This window comes from Macrobrachium nipponense, chromosome 39, assembly GCF_015104395.2.
Source record: "Macrobrachium nipponense isolate FS-2020 chromosome 39, ASM1510439v2, whole genome shotgun sequence".
Lineage (NCBI taxonomy): Eukaryota > Metazoa > Arthropoda > Malacostraca > Decapoda > Palaemonidae > Macrobrachium > Macrobrachium nipponense.
In genome coordinates this window covers 2,301,873-2,320,516 of record NC_061099.1, presented here as the reverse complement: position 1 = coordinate 2,320,516, position 18,644 = coordinate 2,301,873, and the positions used below count along the sequence as shown (strand labels likewise).

The window sequence follows — 18,644 nt, the reverse complement described above, 5'->3', positions numbered from 1 at the left end:
TACACGGGTATCAAGTATGGGGCCTCTTTGACTGCGTTCGCATATGTCTATGAATAAGGCTCCCTTGTGTTCCTCATGGGGGCGCTTCGTACGATAAAAAATTAGCTTAACTCATCTATTTTCAAGGGGTTGGATAGCAGCAAGTTCTGCTCGGACAAAGCAGTCTCTCTCTATGTTAAACATCATTGTAGGGCAGGTTCTCAAAGGACTCGATGCGGCATGGGAGGTCCCTATGCACGTGTTCGCGCCAATAAAGAAATCAGCTTAGCTAAGACATTCTCAAAGTGTGAATACAACCCTTTCAAAGGCTTGCTAAATAAGCTTCCTCTCTCTCTGTCTTACGTTACTTCAAGATGAAAAGTTGGACTACTTAACACATGTTATCTTTAAATTTGGGAATCTGAACACAAAAACATACATTTCATGATACACAGGTTCTGAGGTGAGTTAATCATATTACCACAATTATAATTGCATTACAAAACTTACATTATGAGAATATATATATATATATATATATATAGTATATATATATATATATATATATATATATTATATACTATATATATATAATATATATATCTCTATATATGAATATATATATCATATACATATATATATATATATATCTATAGGTGGCTATATAAATATATATATAATCATATATATATATATATATATACATATATATAGTATCTGTATATATATCGCATGCTTTCACAAGTAAAATAACTTATTTCCATGACATGGTACCTGGGACTATTGTAAATTCCTAAAACCCACTGAAAACTTACGTAAGTTGGTTTGAAAATGAAACTCATTTGCATGAGATATTTATTTTGAAGATAAGTGGTTTTGCAAATAAAAAAAATAAAACATGAGAAGCAACACATTCTTAAAATCCTTATCAGTAAATTTTCTAACATGGAAAGCAACTCAAGTAAACATGAAGAAACTTTTACTAAGTTGTAAGAGAACCGTGACTAGAACTCTTTACCAAAAGATGACAGAAGCTCGCCAATGAAGACAAGCGTAGCACAAACGAGGCCTACTCCAACAACCATGAACAAGGCCTGGAATATGACAAGGAAGGTTCTTGAACTTTTTTTTTCAATAAAGAGATTTATTTGTTAATCTTTTACTACCACAGCGGGCGTGGCTCCAGAACTCGCTACACTTTCAGTTTGCAGTAAATATTACCTACTGGATATGCTCTCGTCGAATTCTTCGCGTTTTCCGGATATGCTTCTCACTACAAAGACTGAGATCCAAATGCAAGAACATGAAGTAATTCTGATATCAATTGCAGCATCCAGACCCAGAGTGTCTGAACAAGGTCACTTTGCCGACCTCACCACGAGAAGGCCCTCGCTCTGATAATCTGGATGCGGGTTCGAAACCTACTACGGACATCAAATCACATCATATTCTTGCACTTGATCTCAGGCTTTGTAGTGACAAGCATATCCAAAGGTGTGATGAATTCGAGAAGTTTAGAGGGCATTGTGGCTATTACAAATACTATCGGTTAAAGAGTGACCAGTAGGTTAATATATATATATATATATATATATATATATATATATATATATATATATATATATATATATATATATATATATATAAAGAGAGAGATTGTTGTCATTACCAAAATCAGTATTGCTACTCACCCACAGGTCCAAGAGACCATATGGCTCGTGTGCTTTGACCTTGGTGGGCATCTTGAGACAGTGGGTCATGTTCGGCATCTGGTCAGCAGCCCACTTCTCGTAGATCCCAGATTCCGTGATGGATTGAATTCTGCGAAAAATGAATCCATTACCATTACGCTAGAAGATGAATGCTGTCTAAACATTTCAAATTTGCATAAAATGGCGGCTTGCTTGTTTCTGTCTAATTATTGGTACTTACACAAATGCCTGAATGTTAAATTGCTCTTATACAGATGAGTAATACTTTATATATGGTTTGCTTGCTTTTTTTTTAATTCTTGGCGCCTGCAAACATACCTGAACGTTAATTGTTCTCATATAAATGGGACACGAGAAAAAATCGCAGAGGATTTGATAAGGTGCAAAATCTTCTCTTCGATCGTTTTCCAATGAAACTCGTTTCATAGATCATATACTTCACCAGTAGCGAGACAAGAATATAGGCCTACGTCAGAAACGGAACATAATGAAAATCTCAAGCGCAATGGAATTCTTCAGCATATTATATATATATATATATATATATATATATATATATATATATATATATATATATACACACACATATATATAATATATATATATATATATATATATATATATATATATATATATATATATATATAATAAAAGGAGCCCATAAAAACACCAAAACATAGGGAGAATAGTACTATATTTCAGAGACTGCTGTCTCCCTCTTCAGGTAGATGAATGAGAAAAGTTTACAGAAAAGGTGGTATTTATACCAAGAGGTCCATCCACAGGCAAGCCAATTTAGGTCACCCCCACTGATAATCTTCCTTTAATCTTCTTAAGCGTTGGTTGAATGAAAACCTTGACGATCGTATCTGAAATCCATGCTCCTTTTGAGATGTTCATTACCTGCCTCTCTTTTATTAAGGCCGATTCCATCATTTGACTCTTGTACATGCAGTTGCTGCTATAAATTACACGTGACAAATTCCAGTTTATTCTATGGTTATGTTCATTTATATGGTTGAAAATAGCTGAGTTCTGTTGTACATACATAACTGACCGTTTGTGTTGTATTAATCTCTGGGGAAGTGATTTACCTGTAAATCCGATGTAAGATTGGTCACAGTCCTGGCATGGGATTTGGTAGAACCCAGTGTCCTTGGGAAATGTCTTTTGTTGGACGTTAATCAGGGATTTGGCTAAGGTGTTTGGGTAAGTAAATGCAAAAGGGTTAGATTTTCCGAGAGTCTGAGTCACCTTCTTAATCGTGTCCAGTTGTGGAATTTTTATTTTATTGTTGGGTGTATCTCTAGTCTTGTCTTTAGGGGGTCGGTAGAAAATTACGTTTGTTTTGTGAATTGCTTTCTCAATTATATGGTCAGGATACTTTAAAGACGAAAGTTGCTTGCGAATTAGTTCAAATTCTTTTTCCATGAAATCTGGGGAACAAATTCGTAAGGCTCTTAATTAAGAACAAGTTGCTGGCTACACCTATCTTGATAGCAATGTCGTGATAGCTAAAGTAGTGAATGTATGAAAGTGAGAACGTTGGTTTTCTGTATATGGTAAATTTGTATTCTGTCGTGTCTCTGATTATTAAAACATCAAGAAAGGGAATTTTGTTGTCTGTTTCCCATTCAACTTTAAATTTGATGCTGGGCACTAGTGCGTTTAATTTTGAGAGGAATTCATTAAAATTGCCCCACCTATTATCCCAAAATGTTAGAATATCATCCACATATCTCATCCACAGCCTGTCTTTGGGTTTTATTGCATTTATTACTGTAGTTTCAAAGTATTCCATGTACAGATTGGCTAAAACAGGACTTAAAGAACTACCCATACTACACCCGAATTTTTGCTTGTAGAATGATTCCTCGAATGAAAATACGTTATTAGATGCACATAATTCAACTAACTTTATTATTTTGTCAAGCCCCAATGGGAAATTATCTGAATAGAGGGATAATTTTTCCCTTAAAAACTGAAGAACGTCCTGTACTGGTACTTTAGCTATCACGACATTGCTATCAAGATAGGTGTAGCCAGCAACTTGTTCTTAAGAGCCTTACTTATTTGTTCCCAAGATTTCTTGGAAAAAGAATTTGAACTAATTCGCAAGCAACTTTAGTCTTTAAAGTATCCAGACCATATAATTGAGAAAGCAATTCACAAAGCAAACGTAATTTTCTACCGACCCCCTAAAGACAAGACTAGAGATACACCCAACAATAAAATAAAAATTCCACAACTGGACACGATTAAGAAGGTGACTCAGACTCTCGGAAAATCTAACCCTTTTGCATTTACTTACCCAAACACCTTAGCCAAATCCCTGATTAACGTCCAACAAAAGACATTTCCCAAGGACACTGGGTTCTACCAAATCCCATGCCAGGACTGTGACCAATCTTACATCGGATTTACAGGTAAATTACTTCCCCAGAGATTAATACAACACAAACGGTCAGTTAGATATGTACAACAGAACTCAGCTATTTTCAACCATATAAATGAACATAACCATAGAATAAACTGGAATTTGTCACGTGTAATTTATAGCAGCAATTGCCGGTACAAGAGTCAAATGATGGAATCGGCTTCAATAAAAGAGAGGCAGGTAATGAACATCTCAAAAGGAGCATGGATTTCAGATACGATCGACAAGGTTTTCATTCAACCAACGCTTAAGAAGATTAAAGGAAGATTATCAGTGGGGGTGACCTAAATTGGCTTGCCTGTGGATGGACCTCTTGGTATAAATACCACCTTTTCTGTAAACTTTTCTCATTCATCTACCTGAAGAGGGAGACAGCAGTCTCTGAAATATAGTACTATTCTCCCTATGTTTTGGTGTTTTTATGGGCTCCTTTTATTAGATGGAATTCATTTGTAACAGAACATTTTTACCAGTCATATATATATATATATATATATATATATATATATATATATATATATAACAAGTAAAAAATGTGTCAAAGTTTCTTAGGAGCAATCGGGTTTTCTCTACACCGTATAATCAGTATAATACTGTATGAGCCGCGGCCCATGAAATTGGTTGCCTATACCGGTGACAGACGCACGATTATGGCTAACTTCAACCTTAAATAAGATAAAAACTACTATGACTAAAGGGCCGCAATTTAGTATGTTTGATGATTGAAGGGTAGATGATCAACATAACAATTTGTAGTCTTCCAGCCTCAGTAGTTTTTAAGATCTGAGGACGGACAGAAAAAAATGCGGACGGACAGACAAAGCCGACACAATAGCTATATTTCCAGAAAACTAAAAACAGGATTATTACTGTAGAATGTGACCCACCAATATCTGTACTCTAATTCAGTATCGGTTCATGATAAATATGCTTTTTTGCGTAATAGAGGACTAACTTGTTTTTTTTTTAATATGCTTTCTTTCTTAACGGAGGACTGACTAACTTCGTGTTTTTTTCCTTTCTTTTTTAATTTAGGGATTTACCTTACGTTTATCAACTCTCGCAGGGGGCTGCCTTTGCTGACGATCATTGCATAAATAAGTTGCCAGAAGTTCCCCGTTGACATGTAAAAGTCACAGCGACCTGAAAATGTAGTTTTTAAACTTTAAACTTTTCCGAAAAAAAACACACACACCCATACATCTATTATAATAACCACAATACCTTCTTAATTCTTCATACGTTTCGGATACGTTGGTCACTACAAAGCCTGAGATCCGAATGCAAGACCATGAAGAAATTCTGAAGGCACGTCCTACGAACTGCTCATTAACTCTAGGCTGAAAAAAAACTTACGCAATATGCGTCAAACCTTTTTACTTTAAAGCCACTACTTCTAGGATATTAAGGTCACTTTCTCGTTCTTCCTTTCACCCCTTTTCTCAAATCTCTGGGGCGATCTTACATGTCAATCTTACCTGTGAACCTTCAAACGAAGCCTGCAATCTAAGCAAAGGTGATGCAATGGTGCAATGCTCATAACTGTGAAACTGTGAAATCTAGAAGAGATATCAAAAGCTTCTTGGGTTTCTAAGTCTACGAGAGAGTGTAACAAGTGTCGGAATTAGAATATAAAATTCAAGACAAAGGCCAAGCTTTGGGACCTCTGAGGTCATTCAGCACTGAAAGGGAAATTGAGGGTGAAGAAAGTTTTTATAAAGGTGCAACAGGAGGAAAAACTTTCGTAGTTGCGCTGCGAAGCAACTGTTAGGAGAGGGTTGAGGAGAGCAAGATGGAAGGAAAAGAATATGAACGGAGATGTTGCAGCTTGGGGGCCAGAAGGAACGCTGCAAAGAAACTTCAGTAATGCATACAGTGAGCTGCGTGAGGTGCACTGACGGCTCCCCACGGGAATGTGTAACCTGTCAGACTGAAGTGATCGGAGTAGATCTTGCGGCAGACGACGTTTTCCACCAACATGGCGTAGTGACCGTGAGGGATGAGGGAGTAGGCAGCTCCGTAAGTCTCGCTCGCTCTCACGTATTTAGCTCTGTGAGACTAGCTTTGGCTAGATCGTAGTAAATGCCGCTCTGCACAGTCTGTGAGTGGTTGAGGAAGCGTTCGGGTTTATTTTATGGAAAAAAATAGGCCAAATTCAAATGAAAACAGTCAGAATATGCAATTCAGGCCGTAGGCCAAGCGCTGGGACTTACGAGGAAAGGAAAAATCAAAAGTAAGAGGTTTAAAAGGTGTACTAGGAAGAAACCCACGCAGTTACACTTTGAAACAACTAAAGGAGAGATTGGAGAGAAATATATAAGAAAGAGAATACGATCAAGGGTACAGTGAAAGGAACGAAAAGGGTTGCAGATAGGGGCCGAAGGGATGCTGCAAAGTACCTTAAGTAATGCTGCCAGTGCACCTTTTGATGTGCACTGACGGCAGTACCCTCCTCGACAGAGAGAGAGAGAGAGAGAGAGAGAGAGAGAGAGAGAGAGAGAGAGAGAGAGAGAGTTTACCTGCAAGTGAGCGGTGAGCGCCGTAGATCCTTCCATCAGGATATTTAGCTTCTTGTCATTAAGGACATCTCTCAGAGAATCGTATTTCACCGGAACATTCTTGACGGCCAGCAGTGACGTCAGCGCACCGCTGGGGAAAAACAAAAGACAGTCTTCGGTGTATTATGATATTCTAAGTAAATACTCGTAATATTTCACCTTCACATTTACGTCAATACTTTTTGCAAGCACGAAGGGTAAAGAACTTCTTCTGGAAAGGGTATCAAGATAAAGAATTATAGATTTCACTAGGATGGCTTCAATAATATCAGTCAGTCTGTACTGCAAGTTTAGACGTAAAGTTGATAGGAATTTGTCTCTCTTTGAATGACTTACTGTGCAAGGGGTTTAACATATTGCCAATGAGTCATCTGTATAGGTATATATACCAGCTACTCCTTATCAGGAATATTAATTAGAACATGAAACATTTTCGGCCAAATGCCAAGTGCTGGGACCTGTGAGGTCATTCAGCACTTGAGAATAAAGTTGAAACAATTATTGAGAGAGAGAATTTGAACGGAGGTACTATAGTTAGAGGGGTGAAAGGGGTTGCAGATAGGGGCCGAAGGGTATCCCTGATAAGGTTTTCGTTCATTTTATGCTACTTTGAGGGTGAAAGTAGTACGTGTCATCATCATTTTACCTGTAGCTCCGAGAAACGATGAAAATGACGACTGCCCAAATCAAACAGGTCATCTGTAGGGCGGCGCCACTAGGCTTCCATGGGAACACTGCGATGGATATTTTTACCATTAGTCATTACGGACTGTCACTCCAAGATCTGTCTGCGCATGCGTGATATTATTGTTTTTCCATATTTCACCAACACTCCATAACATTTACTAATGAAAAGAGTGCAGAATGTTTGTGTGTGCTTTTTTTTTTTTTACGTATTTTACCAATATTCCATAATATTTTCTCATGAAAAGAGTGCAGAATGAGTTTTTTTTTCTTTTCTTGTTTTTTACGTATTTCAACAACACCATATTTTCTCGTGAAAAGTGCAGAATGCATTTTTTTTTCACCAACATAATACATTTTCACATGAAAAGAGTGCAGAATGTGTGTGTGTGTGTTTTTTTTTACTTATTTTACCAATATTCCATATTATTTTCTCATGAAAAGAGTGCAAAATGCAGTTTTTTTTACCAACATGAAAAGAGTGCAGAATGTTTTTCTTTTTACGTATTTTGCCAACATTCCATAATATTTTCTCATGAGAAGAGTGCAGAATGCAGTTTATTTATTTATTTATTTTTACCAACAATAGAACATTTTCTCATGAAAAGAGTGCAGAATGCGGTGTGTTTTGTTCGTGTGTCTTGGTTTATGTATTTCACCAACACCCCATGACATTTTCTCATAGAAAAGGGCACATTACTCGTATTTTTTTATTTCATACTTTGTGAAAATGCAACGCTGTAAGTTGCCCAGAAATGCTTCCACAGGTCGCGTGGGCCACCGGAACCCAGGACATTCGTGATGGCGAAGCTGACGATCATTACTCCTATCATCGAAGCGAGCAAACCCACCCAGATGAACCACCTGGAAAATGGAACAGAATAATAATAATAATAATAATAATAATAATAATAATAATAATAATAATAATAATAATAATAATAATAATAATAATAACAATAATGAGTCATTTACAATAGAAGGTCAACTACTGGGAAACTATTATTCCATTTACATTTCTCCTTTGATTTCAATTGAGTGGAAAAGATAGATAGACAGATAAATGTATAAGGAAAATGAATGGATTGAAATAATTTAAATGAATAAATGAAACGAAATAAATGGAATAAGAAAATTAAAATGAAATTGAAATGCATAATTCCAAAAAAATAACTGAATGAATAGGAAAAAATAAATTATTTAATTAACAATTTAAAAAAATGAATGCATGATTAAATAAACAGATAGATAAATAAATAGATTAATAAATGATTGACTGAATGAATAAATGAATGAATGAAAAATAAAAAAAAATAAATAACAAATGAAGGAATGAGAAAATAAAAAAGTAAAGGAATGAATGAATAAATAGAAAATAAATAAAATTGAATGAATGGATAAATAAACAAATAATAAATAAAATTACTAGATGAATAGTTAGTAAAATAAAGAACGAATATATAAAATTAAATAAAAATTAGTGATTGGATAAATAAATAAATAATAAGTAAAAAAACAAAATGAAGAATGAATGAGAAAATCAATAAAGAAATAAAAAATTAAATGAATGAATAAATGAAAAAAAAAAATTAAATAAGTGGGCAGCTCACGTAAAGGGTGCCACAAAGCCCCAAGGGTTTGGCCTGGGCAAGGGGCGCTCTACAATCACGTGCAGCATCTCGATGAACACGGGGATGGTGAAGTCGACCACTTGGCTCCTGGTGTAGGCCATCCCAAAGGGGCCTAGGCCTATGTCAGCCTCCTGCGGAGGGAAAAATTTTACATTCTGGAGCCATTATTATTATCATTAGGGTCAAATTGTTAAAGGTTCGAATTTTAAACGGGGTGAACAGTAAAAGTACAGTATTTTAAAAGGCCTGAATTTTAAGAGAGCCAAATTGTAAAAGGACCAAATAGTTAAAGGGTCGAATTGTAAAGGGACCAAATTTTAAAAGGAGCGAATTCTAAACTGCCTGAATTTTAAACGTGCTGAATTGTAAAAGGGTTTAATTGTAAAAGGGTCGAATTGTTAAAGTGGTGAATTGTAAAAGGTCCAAATTGTAAAAGGACCAAATTATAAAAGGGCTGAAATGTAGAAGGTCCTATTTGTAAAAGGGCCAAATTGTAAAAGGATCATATTGCAAATACGCAGATTTGTTAAAGGGTCAAATTGTAAAAGGTCCTAATTGTAAAGGGACCGAATTGTAAACAAGGGAAGAATTGTAAAGACTAAATTGTAAAAAAAAAAGTACGAACTGTAAAAGAACCACATTGTAAAAAGACTGGATTTTAAAAGAGGTATGAATTGTAAAAGGACCAAATTTAAAAAAATGTACGAATAGTAAAAGGCTCAAATTCTAAAAAGACCAACTTAAAAAAAAAAGGTGTGATTTGTAAAAGGTTCAAATTGTTAAAGGCCCGAATTTTGAGACGAGTGCCAAAACAAAAGGCGGTGTCCTTTTACCCCTCTGAGAACCATCCCAATCATGCCGTTCCAGGACCCGTTTCCCTGAGGGGCTCCCCAGTACCCGTCGCCCTGGACCACACTGTACCTGGAATTCCAGAGGAACTCTTAAATTTGTAACAAATAGATATATATATGGCACTTCAGTCTTAATGATTTTTTCACCTGCAAATTTATTGATTTTTTTGTAATAATTTTCGCTCTTTCATCATATTCTGAAGTTAACGTTACATCTCTCTCTCTCTATTTTCATTATACATTATATATATATATATATATATATATATATATATTATATATATATATCTATATATATAGAGAGAGAGAGAGAGAGAGAGAGAGAGAGAGAGAGAGAGAGTTTCTCTCACGTGAAGTTCATGGAGCGAGCAAGTTCGTCCATGAGCTGCCCCATCGGACCTGTGACGACGGTTTTGCCCACGACCCGAGGGGACCTGCCCTTAGAGCCCTCCGCGATGTCGGTTCGGATGTAGACGTGGGGCGGCCACTCCTCCGCGGCGACTCGGAAGTGAGGCGCCCTTGGGAACCTGTCAAAAGAAGGAGGAGGAGGATTTAGGAATTTGGTAGACTGTACGTTCAGCATTTTGCCGTCTATTACATTTTTAATCGTCAAATTGATCTTTAGGCAAAAACAATTACTACTCTGGCCTAAGATGGAGAATTTCAGTTTAGTCAATATTGGAACTGGAATATAAAATCTGGGCCAAAGGCCAAGCTCTGGGACCTGTGAGGTCAATCCGCGCTGAAATGGAAATTCAGAGTGAAAAGGTTTGAAAGGCGTAACTAAAGGAAAATCTTTTTGCAGTTACACTATAGACCAATTGTCAGGAGAGGGTGGAAAGTAAGGAGGAAGAGAGAGAAGATGAACGGAGGCATAGTAAAATGAACGGAAGGGTTGCAACTAGAGGCCGAATGGATGCTACAAAGAAGGTTTAGTGAAGCCTACAGTGTACCGTGTGATGTACACTGACGACGCTATACCCATAGGGAGCCTATAGTTAATAGGCTTCCTTTCTAGGTGGTTGGTCAAAACTCAACAAACATGAAAACCGAACTTACGTAAACTGCATAGAACGATGGCTATTGACGGCGTCCCACGCAGGTGCCTTCCAGTCATATTTAAGAGCCACCGCCCCCGGACTTGCCCCAGCAGGATTCGAAGCCCCTGGGGAAAAAAGGATCGTAAAATATACTGTAGGATAACACCGGAACCAAAGGCAACTTCGGTGTCACTGCCTGTTCAGAGTACAACCTTTGACACGAATAATTATTTCAATCCAGGTTCATTTTGGCACCTTACCCTAGAAGATCAGCCGTTGGCACGTGATCTCCATTTATGATAAAATGTTCCTGGATAATTAATATTAAATTGGAAAACAATTAAGGGTCTTACCAGTCAGATGTACGAGAAGAAAGGATATACTGATAAGCCAAGATATGTAATCCATGAGCTACGGTAGGACTCCTGTTTTCTGTAAGAAGGAATTTAGAAGATAAGAATGTAAGAGGGAATTCAGGTGACAATGTAACAGGAAATTTAGTAGACGATGATAAAGTAAGAAGCAATTTAAAGATAAATATTACTGGACGGGGCCGGTGATCAGGATCAGAAGTTGCAACAAACGGGGAAAGACACGTGTCTACTTGAGGTGTAAGTTGAAACAAATGACAACTAATACCAACGCAAGACGGAGAAATGGAAAGATGAATGTTGTCATGGATAACCGAGGAATGAAACCTGATGAGAGGTGATAATGAACTGAAGGCAGTAAGGATAGGAAGTATGCTGCTGTGATAAGTCACTATGAGACCAAATGGTAAGAACGCGAGCTAAGCTCACAAAATGGACATTGGTGTTTTTTTTCCGGTGTTTGCGATCAGGAGAATATTTTCTTTGCAGAGAAACTGAGCTAAGATAAAGGAGTGAGGCTACACTCGGTACAGCAAAATTTAAGGCGATTAAAATATTAAATGAAAGTAGAGACGTTCGCAAGATGCGCTGACTCCAAGATGCACAACCATACCGTAATCTCGTCCACTGCCAACTGGATTTGAGCTACTAATGCAGGAAGACCCTAAACCAGCGCAGGCGCATTCTGCCAGGCTCTGTACTTATTGTGCAGATGGAGGCAGTTTGAACAGCAATTGCTACCCGCATTTTTTTTTTATCTCGACGTTCGCTACCACTAACAATTCTCTATAATTTTTACCCATTTTTTTGTTCTCTTTCTAAAGAGTCAAGAAAGGAAAGAAAAATGTGAATTCTTCTTGACGTTACCACTACGAGACGAGCAGATGTTCGGTGCCTGTGAGTATTTTTTTTCGCGTCTTTTATTCATGTTTTGGACCGATACGGTTCAGGTTTCTGAAAAGGTTCCGACAAGAAGAAAAAAAAAAGACAAGGGCTCTGTTCGACATACGGTTTGAGAGTTTAACAATTACTGTTTAAGACTTTTTCTCCGATATTTTATTTCTTCAGGGACTTCAGGATTTTGCCTTGCTAATAAGGACAGACTATATCTATCATCAGTTGCTGTCGCTAAATGTCGATGCGTCGGGTGGTAACTTTGAGAGAAAGGATTGTTCCTCAGATAAATTTAAAAGCAGGACTTTTAAGCATACTTGCCAACCCCACCCCCTCTCTCGTATACAAAATCCTCATCAGATGCACGAGATAAAACCTGATTTTATGGTTAGAAATTCTCTCTCTCTCTCTCTCTCTCTCTCTCTCTCTCTCTCTCTCTCTCTCTCTCTCTATATATATAATATATATATATATATATATATATATATATATATATATATATATATACATATATATATATATATATATAATATAGATATTAATACATATATAATATATATATATATATAGATATATAATAATATATATAATTATATATATATATATATATATATATATATATATATATATAGATAGATATATATAGATAGATAGATAGATACCCAGCTGTAAATAATACAAGCAGCTCAAGGGGTTGTGTGAAAATTAGTTCAAAGAATTATTGGATGGGGGCAATACAGTATTAGGGATTGGACGAGGGGATGAAGAGGACCGAGGGTGTGGCGGGGGGGAGTTGAGAATGAAACGTCTTTAGCGGGAGGGGAAGCTGTGATGGAGATATTCCTGGAATGGGTTCTGTGAACAGACACGAATCTTCTCGAGTGACGGATGCTTACTCTGCGAGTTGAGAGCTCTGGAAGGCTCAGCCTTTCATTGTTAGTATGGATGCTTCACGTTAAATTCAAGAGTTTGTCAGTTTTGACATTCTCTTGAGGGTATTGAAGCCTAATGAACATTGCAGAATTTCACTTACGAGACTAGAAGTCAACTTAAGATGCTTCTGATGGTACTACTATTGGCTGTGACATGCTCGTATTATCTAATAACTTGAATTGTTGCAGGTGTTAAATAAATAATTCTGTTAGTCAAGTCCTTGGTAGGTTTGTAAGTTAAACTTTAAAAATTATGATGTGTGTGAAAACTTTAAAAATTATGATGTGTGTGTGTAAATACTAAGGCTCGTTATTCACGATAGGTCAACGATCGAGGAAACCAAAGCAGCGCAGGTAAATTCAACTTGTGTGATCATTTTCAATGAAGATAATTGACAGCAATTCAGCCATCTTCTCCTGACAACACTTGCTGTTCCCACAAATTAAGGAAACGGCGTCCGTTCTAACGCCGTGAGCAGCCCAGACCTGAATATCGTGAAATTTGGATTTTTGGTGGCTAATTTGAATGGCATACTGTAACTTTTAAATTAATTCTTTCAAAAAACAAACCCACCAAAGGCATCTCCCCAGAATATGAACTTTCAAAAAAACTAAGTATCGCGGCTGCATCTTTTACCTTTGTTCGTCCACAGATATGTGAGGTCTTTCACCCACCCACATCCTACCAAATCCCCTGAACGCCAAAAATCGACATCTGGATCTCCTGAACGGCCGAACAGATTTCGATGAAATTTGGCGCAATTAGAGACCTTAGTGGGAAACCTCTAAAGCCAAAGGCTCATCCTGATAGGTTGAATATTTCCAGAGTTATAAAGGGCCTAAGTCGGAGTTTTTATGTACTCCGGGTGGGTGGGCTTCTCTAACTGCCAACTACCATGGTGGTTAGTAAAGCAGAGTTCGTAGCTCGATGAACAGAAAAGTCATTTGAAAATTCAGAGGAACTAAGGTATTTCGTATGTATGTTTAAACTGAATTTTCTTTTTATCAAAATACTGACAGAGTCTTAGTACTTTAATTTACCTCAAGTTTTACCACGTGGAAATTATACTGAGCTTCCCGAATCTTCTGTAAATGGCGACAGTGACAGGATTCCATCAAGTGGTGTATGTGGAGGTTGGTCATTAGCTCGTCAAGGACTCGGCAAAGTAGGGGTCGAGGAAGGAGGGACCCGTTTCGCTTTGTCTTTTTTCATTTATCTTCGGTATCGATTATTTTAACGTTTGGGTGTTTTCCTTCATTAGTGTTGTCCATGGTGTCTTGTTTGACTATTTTGTATGCTTACTTATTTGGTAAACTTGGTTGGTTTATGTCTATTTGAATGCTGTCATTGTTTAATCCAATTGATTGGGAAGCTTACTGGGTGTTAACTCTGTGCATCTCCACCTCCAAGGTGCTAGTACTAGTACTAAACATGGTGGAAGCTCAATGGGACTCTGTGTTTAGTACTAGCCCCCGGGAATCACGATATCGTTTATCAATGTCATTTGTCGACCACACAATATAGAAATGGGTGTATATAATACTTTGATCCCTGAGGGGCTAGTACTAAACGTGGCATACCATTGAGCTCCTGTCATGTTTAGTACTAACACCTCGGTGGAGGATACATACCGGGTCAATACCAGGTTACAGAAAGTATTGAATTACTTTTGCATTGAAAGGACTAGGAATTTGTTTTATTCTTTTAAGAATCACATGTCTCCAAATAGAATATATTGAATTGAATACAAAATTTAGGCCAAAGGCCAAGCACTGGGACTTACGAGATCATTCAGCGGTAAAACGGAATTGACCATAAAAGGCATGAAAGGTGTAACGGGTGGAAAACCTCGCTGTTGCACTGCGAATCAATTGTTAGAGGGTGGGAAGTAAGCTGGAGAAAGAGAATATGAGAGGAGGTACGGTAAAAGGAACGAAAGAGGTTGCAGCTAGGGGAACCGTAAGTAAGCGCATGAGTTGCACTGACGGCATTAACCCTCTATGGATGGGAGAATATTGTATTCTTCGCGTTTTAAAAACCCAGTCATGAATCCACCTACGCGTCACCTCCGAGGTGCTTATACCACGAGAACTTCGGGAATTCGAACTATTTATATTGGAAAGGTTTAGACAAGAATATGGCTTCTAAATCTATTCTGAATTTCAGGTAGATTAGGTGATCACTAGAATCCCTGTTGCCTTATAGTCATCATTCTCTTACTTGGCTCCATGTTGGGGGAGGCCCGGGAGGGGGGGGCGGGGGGGGGGGGTGGGGGGGTGGAAGGAGGCAGAATGGGTTGGGGGGGGGGGGGAAGCTAGGTTGATAAATCATGTGAAATTGAGAATCACTTATTTTTTTATAAAGACTGCAATAAGCTTCTGGGAACACAGAGGGAACCAAGAAGTCCTACAGGTTGAAAATTCCACTTAGGAGTAATCAAATTGACTGAATCTTGGGTTCACAATTTACTTTCAAATGTTGTGTTTATTCATATGTTTTTGTTGCTTTTATTATTGTTTTATTGATAAAATTTAAATCAAATTGCATTCTCATTATATGAATTATATTATCAATTTGTCTGATTATTATTGATTTTGAATATTACATTCTCACAGGATCATATTAGCATGATTCATTAATTTACTTTATTCTGTTTTTATTATCTCTTTATCTTATGCCATCTCCTCCATTTATATCATTTAGTCAATTTCTTCACATTCTCTTTTTTTTATTTGATTTGTGAAATTTTATTAATTTTTTTTATCAAATTAGACAAACATTAAAATATTTTTAAAAATTACTTTATTTGTAACCACTCTCATTAATCATATGTAACTTAGAAACTGTTTTTTAAATTCATGTGTATTTTTGAACGGGAAGATTAAAAGTCACCATTAATCTGTAGATTTTTAATGGTTTCAGAAATCAGTAATGTCTCTCATTGCATCATTCTTTTTTTTAGTAGGGGACATAAGGGTCTTTTTATATATACACCAACACTCGCACACCTACTCAAAACACACACTATATACACATATGTATATATATATATATATGTATATATATAATATATATATATATATATAATATATATACGTATATACACACACACACACATATATATATATATATATATATATATATATATATAATATATATATATATATATACATACATTATATATTTGTGTGAACGGATGTGCACATGCATATTTATAATATAGAAACATTTCTATGTATATTAATTCATATGTGCACGTGTATGTATGAGTGTATTATATATAATATATATATATTATATTATATATATATTATATATAATATATATATATATATATATATATATATATATATATATATATATATATATACACGCACACATACATATGCAAGAACAAATACCTAAATATATTTATAAATATCATGTATGTACACATAGAGCTTTCTTTTATCATTTCAATAAACTTGTGTGTATGGATACCATTTACGGAATCATCTTACCCCACAACAGTATTAAGAGCTTCAAAAGCTCCCATGCGGCTGTTAGAGAAAGAGCGGTTACGAGAAAAGTGTGTTATCTTAAATATATCTTTTTTTCAAATATCCTTTTCTATAAAACATGAGACCAGACACTACTTCTAAACACCGTCAATATCTACTTCCGGCTTCTCGCATCGACTAAACTTAAAGATTCAGTTATTTTGAATATCCTCTTCTCCAAAACCTGGCCAGAACCAACTTCGGAACACCATAAAAAATTTTAACTTTCGGCTCCTCTTATCGACTAAGCTTTGCTAGACTTGATTTTGATAGCGTACGTCATACGAAAACGATGCTCTCGTGAAGAAGACGTTAAAACTGCGAAATGTTGCGATAATTCAAGGATTGACGCAGCTTACAGCACGTAGGCCTACTTGTACGCTCACTCTCACCCACACAAATCTAGCTTTACACGCTGGAATCTTCTTTAAAATTGACATAGAACACTATAGGCCTACTCAAGTACTTGGAGGTTTTACACGACACTGAAACATGGCAGAGACACTGTACCATCGGTCTAAGTAAACTACTGACATACGTTGCAGACTTCTCAGTCGCATACAAAGTAACGTGAAGCCGATATTACTCTAATATTAAAGTTTTTGTTTTCCTTGTAATTAGTGCAGTAATTAGCTAAGTATGTTTTTAACGATGACCGGAAGCCATCACATGTTACGGATACAGAAAACCACCTAATTAGACTAATATCGTTAAGTGATATGACTACTTTTGGGACTTCCACAATTTCAACAACCTCGCGTATCATCTCTTGGGAGAATTCTTTCACACTAGGATCCTGCTCAGTAACCAAGACTAATATAATATAATATAATATAATATAATATTAATGGAATATAATAATTATAATCTCATATATATAATAATACTATAATCTAATCATAATAATCATATATATAATATAATATAATATAATATGTAGATTGCAAAAATGATTAAAAGTAACCTCTCCTTCTTAGTTTTCCAAGACGTTACCAGCTACTCCAGTTAATTTTCAATTTTTCTAGTCTACTCTCATTCCTATCGTAATTCGATCAGACGTAAAAATGGTTAACCCCAACACGTCAAGACTCAAAATAAAACTTACTTGAAAACGACATAATATCTGTAGTATGGATGAAGAAGCTAGCTATCTCAATTATCGTACCTACTACCTCGCTGCTAACCTGACGACAACTAATCGTTTCGCAAAAATGACCTTCTAGTGGGATATAACACTAGTAAAATAGAATTTCACTCTGATTTTTCCGAGAGATGCTAGGCCTACAAAACCTCATCAACTCTAGCCAGTCTTTGTTTTGCCTACCATTCTCGAAACCAACGGCCTAGGCCTATTCCCCCTTGCTCTTTTACTGTTTATTGCAGTAACCTGCAACCAATACCTAAGTTTAATTGATTTAAGCATATCTGATACAGAACAGTAGGTCAAGAGCTAAACGGAATGGCCAAGATGTCCTAAAAATCTGTAAATGTACAAAACTAGTCTCATGAAGTCATCACAGAAATTTAGCTATGACAAATAACTTCACCATGTTTACATCCATTGTGACAAAGGCAGTTAAATATTTTACAATGTATCAGTAGAAACAATGAGAGGATTTAACCTCCGTAAAAATTCATAAAACTGGCAACAGTAATACCACTTAAATATTCGCACACTTATTAGTCAACCATATATATATATATATATATATATATATATATAATATATATATATATATATTATATATGTATATATATATATTATATATATATATATATATATATATATATATATTTATATATATATGTGGTGGTAAAACAATGCTTTATCATTTAACTCTATGACTAGAAAAAGACTGCTTCAATAATGACTGGTGTAATTTGAGTCACTTCACTCCCATATTTAACTATTATCGCAGATCTAAATCAAAATCCAAGTGGTTTAAACAGACGTTGAAGATTAATATCCTCTTCATACTGAATAAAAGGGTTTGCCTTTTACAATACATTTACTA

General features: G+C 36.0%; 1 protein-coding gene across 1 annotated transcript; it reads right to left on the bottom strand.

The window, feature by feature from the left end:
- Positions 1–714: 714 nt before the first annotated feature.
- On the bottom strand, positions 715–17,464 carry LOC135209932 (probable glutamate receptor). The gene is given in 15 exon segments (XM_064242666.1): positions 715–1,073; positions 1,671–1,800; positions 5,172–5,271; positions 6,051–6,185; positions 6,188–6,227; positions 6,648–6,777; positions 7,333–7,420; positions 8,092–8,234; positions 8,981–9,132; positions 9,835–9,922; positions 10,203–10,379; positions 10,912–11,017; positions 11,246–11,303; positions 14,874–14,950; positions 17,188–17,464. Coding segments are annotated over 15 exon segments (1,722 nt in total). The 5' UTR covers positions 17,396–17,464; the 3' UTR covers positions 715–983.
- Between the last annotated feature and the right edge of the window lie 1,180 nt (positions 17,465–18,644).